Source organism: Alligator sinensis, unplaced genomic scaffold (assembly GCF_000455745.1).
Source record: "Alligator sinensis unplaced genomic scaffold, ASM45574v1 scaffold379_1, whole genome shotgun sequence".
Lineage (NCBI taxonomy): Eukaryota > Metazoa > Chordata > Crocodylia > Alligatoridae > Alligator > Alligator sinensis.
The window spans coordinates 1632787-1640074 of NW_005842001.1; the positions used below are offsets into that span (position 1 = coordinate 1632787).

The 7288-nt window shown below is 46.7% G+C and overlaps 1 protein-coding gene across 1 annotated transcript in view; it reads left to right on the plus strand.

The window, feature by feature from the left end:
• SPATA16 (spermatogenesis associated 16) overlaps positions 1-5954 on the plus strand; it is a 147102-nt gene extending 141148 nt beyond the window's left edge. Inside the window, exon 11 of the mRNA XM_006021729.2 lies at positions 5638-5954. Coding sequence (XP_006021791.1) covers positions 5638-5760 — 123 coding nt within the window. The 3' untranslated portion in view covers positions 5761-5954. The remainder of the gene's footprint in view (positions 1-5637) is intronic.
• Positions 5955-7288: the final 1334 nt, after the last annotated feature.

Consider the following 7288-nt stretch of genomic DNA (forward strand, 5'->3'; position numbering starts at 1 on the left):
AGTGAGCAAAACACTGGCTTGCATCCATAGATGCTTCTCAAGCAAATCCCAGGACGTCATTCTCCCGTTGTACTCGGTCTTTGTGAGGCCGCAGCTGGAGTACTGCGTCCAGTTTTGGGCTCCACAATTCAAAAAGGATGTGGAGAAGCTTGAGAGGGTGCAGAGGAGAGCCACACGCATGATCTGAGGTCAGGAAAACAGGCCTTATGATGAGAAGCTGAGAGCTATGGGGCTCTTCAGCCTGGAAAAGCACAGGCTCAGGGGTGATCTGATGGCCACCTACAAGTTTATCAGGGTGACCACCAGGATCTGGGGGAACATCAGTTCACCAGAGCGCCCCAAGGGATGACAAGGTGAAACAGTTACAAACTCCTGCAAGACCATTTCAGGCTGGACATAAGGAAGAACTTCTTTACAGTCCGAGCCCCCAAGGTCTGGAATAGACTGTCACTAGAGGTGGTGCAAGCACCTACTTATGATTTCAAAGACAACATCCTAAACACAAATCCAGCCGTAAACTGATACTGGGTGATCTTTCATTACACTGCAGATAGTATAGCTCAAAATAGCTATACTTTTGGCATAGGCATAGAGATCCCTATATAGCTAAAGGGGAGTGTTTGCTAGCTGTGATTATGCAACTATGAGTGAAATACTAACATCTGTTCTAAAACTGTAGCAGCTGATATGTTTACCCCACAGTCCCAGATTTTCTCTCATGTTTTCTCAGTGTCAAATTCCATGATTTTTCCACTAACCAGCTCCTAGGATCCCCAATTGACCGCTCCTATATCATGCTGTCATCATCTCATAAAAGACTCGATCTTTATATTTGGTGTAAGCTGCCATAGCACTCGCAGCCTGTCAATGTGATGTGATGGGATGTGATGGGGAGGGGACCCGCTGCAGAATTTGCTATATGATTAGTAGGGCTGGGCAAAGCTTCGGTAGCCGATTCAATTCTAAGGAAATTTGGCCCAATTCAGCAGCTGCATCTACAAATCCAAATTGAATCTGGAGACCCATTAAAAGGTCTGAATTGATCTGGAAGCCTCCAAATCGATTTGGAGACTCAGCCACATATTGTACAGGCAGCAGTCCTCCACGATGCTGGAGACAGCTGCCTCCAGCTGGTAAGTCTGTTGTGGGCAGAGGGCAGAGGGAAGGGGTATGGGGCTGGGGGGGCAGATCAACGCCCCCACAGCAAGGGAGGGATTGGGGCTGGGGCTGGGACAAGCTGCCCAGCTGGGGCAGGGGGGCATGGGACTTGGGGAGGGGGACTCCCCAAGTCCAGGAGGGCATGGGAGCTGGCATGTGCCCTCAGATCTCCGTGGAGCAGGCTGGTCTGGGCTGCGCTCCAGGAGGCAAGATCCACCTGCCACCAGGCTGCTGTCTGCAGGATGGGTGGAGCCAGGGCTGCGCTCTGGGTAGCTAGCCCCAGCCTCAGCCTGGAGCACAGCCCTGGCTCTGCCCCCCCACAGAGAGCAGTGGAGAGGGGGCTATAGGGGGCTGCACCCACCCCAAAATTCCCCATAGCTCCTGCCACGGGCCCTGCCCCAATCTAGGTGCATACGCCCGTCCCCATGCCCTGCCGCTGCTTACCCAGCCGTGGCGGGGCAAAGCCACAGCTTCTCTGGGAGGCACAGGGAGGCTGCAGCAGCTTCCGCTGCTCCACGCTGCTTGTCAGAGACAGTGCAGCATCACTGTCCCATGTCTCCCTGCCCCAGGGGGGCGAGTGGCGGGAGGGCATAGCCCCTGCTCCCAGTGCCTCTGCTGCCTGTCTGGAGTGCAGCCCAGCCCAGCCCACCCCACGCAGATCCAGGGGCAAACACCCACTCCCGTGCCCCCTGAATTGGCAGTGAAAGCCGCCAGAGGAGCCACCAGAAGAGCAGCTCCCAGACCACTGGCACGCAGTGGTGCACAGTGTTGGGAGCCCCCCACCCCAGCTGGGCAGCTTGTCCAAGCCCCAGCTCCAATCCCTCCCTCTCTGTGGGGGTGTTGATCTGCCCCCCCAACACACCCTTTCCCTCCTCCCTCCATCCACCACAACAAACGTACCAGCTGGAGGCAGCTGTGTCCAGTGTTGTCGAGGACTGCTGCCTCTTTAGTCTTGGCCGAATCTCCAAATCGGTGCCAAAGCTCCAATTCCAAATCAGCCAAATTGAATCAGGACAGTGAATCGAATCACTGTCCCTCCTAATCAGCCAAATCCGAAACAAATATTTGCTGCTTCGCACGGATGATTAGCCTTTTCTTCCATCTCTTTCCCAGAACATCTTTCTTTCAGCTCTTTCCCATATTTCTCTTTGTTCTTCCTGCTGTAATGTCTTTCCCCATCTCACCTACTCTCCTCTGACTACTGGGGCCAGTTTGGAGTGACCCTATAAGAAAAAGGAGGACTGGGAACAACACTAGATGGAGATCTACCAAAGAAGAGAGGGTAGCAACCATGATAGGCCTTGTCTAGCCTGAAGGGCATGAGCTCGGGCTGTTCTCAACTGAAATGCATGTAGCAGAAACAGTTTCTGCTGCCACTACAAGAAGGCAGGAAGAAATGGCCTGGGCACTTGAGAAGGCGCAGCTCAGTGTAGCTCCAGAATAAAGCACAGCTGGAAGTCCAATAATCTGACCTTGTAGGCTCACAGGTCATCAAAAACTTTGGGATTTGTACCTCAGCACAGGGCCCCGTGAGGTTGTGTTCATTTGGACACAGAGATGAAGTGCACTTTCTTATCTGTAGAGAAGAAATTAAGGAGCTTTACTGTGAGGCTTCTCTCATGGGCCAGTCCTAATGCATCTGATCCCGCCATTGACATCAATATGGATCATCCTGCATCGATATGGCATGGATAGCAGAGGAAGGAAGTTGAAAGGGACAAGTTTACCTTCATGGGTTTCAGTGGGCATAGGATCAGACCAGAAATGAGCCACATGATAATCATTAAAAATATTCACAAGCACCAAGTCTGTAGGCCAAATTGTGCAAGTCTGAATCTCAGTGGTAGATTTCCATGGGTAAGAATGCAAGGTTTTGGTTTATACTTATAGGATTTAACCTTGTCAGTAGACATCAAAATTCATTATTACACTGTTTGAATATAAGAAACCAGTATTTCTGATATCTTCTGCAATAGACAGGGCTACTACCTCCAAAAAGCACTGCTCTGTGACAGTAACCTATCGAGTGCCACTTGCTGGCTGTGCCCTTCAGCCTGCCATCCATAGGTTACATTTTGAACAATCATCAGAAAAACAAAACTATTGATTTAAAATCTCCATCACCCCAGTGAGAGTCACTAAGGTGTTTTTTTTCTGCAGTTTAAAGACAGAAGAACAAATGCCAAAAGGTTTTAAATCAAGGCAAAGAGGAAGAACATAATGCCTCCAGTTTACCTTTTTAAAAGAGATGTGCATGGTAAAAGCCATGACTAAGCACTGCTGAAAACAGCAGCCACCAAAAGACATTTTTAAGTCATTCCTCCCCACCCTCCCCCTCCACTCATCTTGTCAAAGGAATGTACTTTCATTGTGTTCATCCGGTAATCTAAATCGTGCTTAGGCTCACTGCTTATATTATAATTGTAAGTCAGATATTGTTTGAATGCCATCACTGCTGTGCAAATAATATCATCAGCTGTGTCAGTAACATGGCAATTATGCAAGCAGCTGGTATTTCCACCCTTGCTATGCCATATTCTATGATCTTCTGGGGTCTTGATCTGACAGGTGTGTTAAATATAAGTGGTGCATAATAGCGAAGGAGTTGTGATTTGTGATCTGAACCCGATTCCATCCAGGTTTTTCTGGTTATATTATAAACCACAAGGTCAATGCAGCACCATTTTCTTATAGCTCAAGAGCTTAGTAGAGAAATGTTCCCCCTTTTTCCTCTGCCATGTAACCTATTTTGAATAAGTATTCAAAACAATTATTTGAAAATGGGGGGGGGTGCTAAGAGTGCTGAGATTTGTTTTTCCTGCTGTCAAACTCCTCCCCTCCAAATTATTGGAGAAACAAAAGAAGGATGTTGACCTCAAGAAAAAGCAAAGAGGCCTTGCAAAACAGAGTAATGTTGCAGGACACTGTTGTGCTTAACAATACTGCACTGGGTCTTGAGGGTTGATACCCAGATCTGCCACAGACTTCCTATGTGTGACCTTGAACACCTGTGAGCTTTGTTTAGGTGTCACCTTTTGGTTGGGTCAACTCTACATGCTCCAGGATTGAGAGTCTCTCTCTCTGTCAGTGAGGCCCCAGGTTTGGTAAGAGCACATATGTATTGTTATTGTAGTAGAGCTTTTTTATATATGGACACCCAGCAGGTTTCCTATGGGATCTGAGAACCCTGTGCTTGGGTATCATGGGGCCCTCTAGCAAAGTGCTGAGCATGGATGTCCCACTGAAAATCTCTACACTGCAAAGGCAGTGACTCCTCCACATCATGGAGACTGTTGGACCTTAGAAAGGCAGCACAGGAGAAGCATTCCCTGCAGTCTTTTGCACTTACAGCTTCCCCCCTGCCAACCACCACCATCACTAGACATAGCCACGGATTAATAAAGCTGCTTAGAGCCAAGCTTCAGGAGCATAGCAGGACTGCACAAGCAGCCCAGTTTATGAATAAATGCAATGGTAAGCTCTGCTCAGACTAATTCATAGCCATTCTGTTGTGACAAAAGCAACGCTCCACTGAATGTGTGTCAAAATGATAGATTAAGACTTTTCTTTAAAAGAGTGTAGCTTAGAATGCAATTGGGAGATTGATTCTTTAGATGCTTGCATTATATAGGGTCTATGGGCATGTCTATAAGTAAGTTTAAACTCACTTGGATCTTGCGCTCCCTTATGGGAATGCTGCACGTCAGCGGATGACAGTGGAGATGAATAAACTGAACCTGTAGGCAGGGATAGCCAAGTAAATATGACTACGTCCGTGTTTATAGAACACCTGCGCTCCGTCCCACTTGTATATGCTGTTCGGATTGTTTTAAAGAGGTTGTTGACAGAAAAACATGCGTGTGTCGAAAAGTGCCATTTATTAGAATAATTATGATTTTATTCGTGGAGAAGACTGATGGCTTCAGGAATTATTGTTGTGCATCTTTTATTCTTTTGCTGTATCCCCTGCTGAAAGATATTTCATAGGAAAATGTATTTATTCAGAACTTCATTTTGATTTAATAGAAAAATGGCTCTTGCCATAGCAATGTGGAATACTCATTTTTCTCCCTGTGCTGACTTTCGGCATATAAATGCCAGAAGCCTCTGTTCTTTTTCGGCATTCTTTCCTTATCAGAGAAACTTGCTTGAGATTAATTTCCTCATCATGCCTTCTTTTTAAAGTGGCTGTTTTTCAATGCCATTTACAGACAGTGTTGTGATAAATTCTTACTTTCAATGTGCAGAACTCACTGAAAGAGTCTAGTCCACATTGGTAAAGCAATTGAATCCCAATGGAAAGGGGCAAAAATGAAATTAGGCATAATTGCACCAGCCACTTCTTTGGGAGCACTCTCCCATCCCCTCCCTCCTCAAAAATGACACCGTTTATTTAGCTAGAACATACCTATTTTAGAGGATTCTTGAATTTATATGCAAGAGGAATGTAACTTTGACATCATTTGTTTACTTTTGCAGGTTGGAATAATTGAAGATTTCTTGTACCAGTTAGAAGACAACTTCTTAAAGACCAAAAAGCTGAGACTGGCTAGAAGGCAGAAAATGAAAATGAAGAGGCTTCAAAGTGCACAGCAACACTAAACAATCCCATCACCTCTCCTACTATGCCAAAGACCTGTGTATATGGAGACAGCAAGGTCATTAATACTGGGGAAGTTTGACAGTCAGGACAACAAGGGCCTGCCTTCAGATTAATGAGGTGTCTCCTCACTATGGCTCATCTTTAGCAAGGAGCTCCTGTACTTCATTAGTCTCTGCTGGCAAGAATAAATGTTCATGGGAATGTTGGCTTGATTCTTATTTTAAATTGTCTTGTTTATTCAAACATGGTAAAGAAATAACATCTTTCCTGCTTTCTCTTTACAATACAGGGGCAAGGAAAGGATCTGGTTTTCTCCTCTTGCTGTTTTAAGTGCGCTTGCACATAGCACTCCAAGGGACTTGAACCTACTGCTCAGAGATATTCCCCAGCCACCAGGCTGTGGGTTAGGTAGCTTGGTGTCTCTTCCCCCCTGCCAGGTGAAGCTGGCCCCTAGGTGCACCCAAATGCAAGATTCATGGGAGCAAGGAAACACAAGCTGATGCTGTAGTCAAATGGTGATGGCTTTCCTAGGAGACGGTCATTCCTCAGTTCTAGCCCCTCAGCCTGCTTATGCATTAAATAGGTGTAGCCTAAAATCCCTGAAGATCATGGGGAGCAAGGCCAGGGCCCTCTTCAGCCAATGAGTATGCCCTCCTCACTAGGCCACAAAGCCAGGCTTCCTCTCAGTTGCTTTTCTTCTGACCCTATGACATTGTAATTCCTTTCAGACAATACACTAGCTGCAGCACAAGGCAAGGGCATTGTTTCTAAGCCAGTGATTCTCAACCAGGGTGCCCAGGCAGATAAGCACAGGCTCAAGCTCATTCCTGCCTGGATGATTGCCCAGCCCCTCTGGCAGGAGGTAAGCACTGTAATACATTAATCATTTTTTGAAATTGGTGCCATTCAATTCACAAACACTGCATTGTGTCCAGCAACGGGTGTCTCGAATCCAAAAAGATTGAGAACCACTGTTTTAAGCAATAGGAATCGTGGGCTCAAATGACTTCCACACCTAGCTGAGGGGAGTCTAGAAACAAGGTCTTCCCCTTCTTGGTCAAGGGCCCTCACAACTAGGCAATAGGAAAACAAGCTGGGTAAGCTTTTTCCAAGGCTTGGTCTATTGGGGTTTTTTTTCATCTTGTGTCCTCTAAAATCTTTCTATAGAGTGGCACAGCTTCACCTGGAGAAAGATGGAGAGGTACCTTACCTCCAACCTGGGGTAGTTTGTGGCTTCTTCTCCTGGACGCAGGCACCTAAATTCTTAAGTTGCACATTACATAAATGTCTGAGTCTACACTTCAGCCTGAATTCACATCTCAGAAATGGAGCTGAGCTGCTCAAGTCCAGACCTGCACAATGGTCAGAAGCAATGGGGTGGGATGGGTGATTCACACACCCCTAGGCAATGCTGTAGCACAAGTTTGATGGCATGATTGTGTTTCATAGTTTCATAGTTGGTAGGGTCGGAAGGGACCTGAGCAGATCATCAAGTCCAACCCCCTGCCATGGCAAGAAAGAGTACTG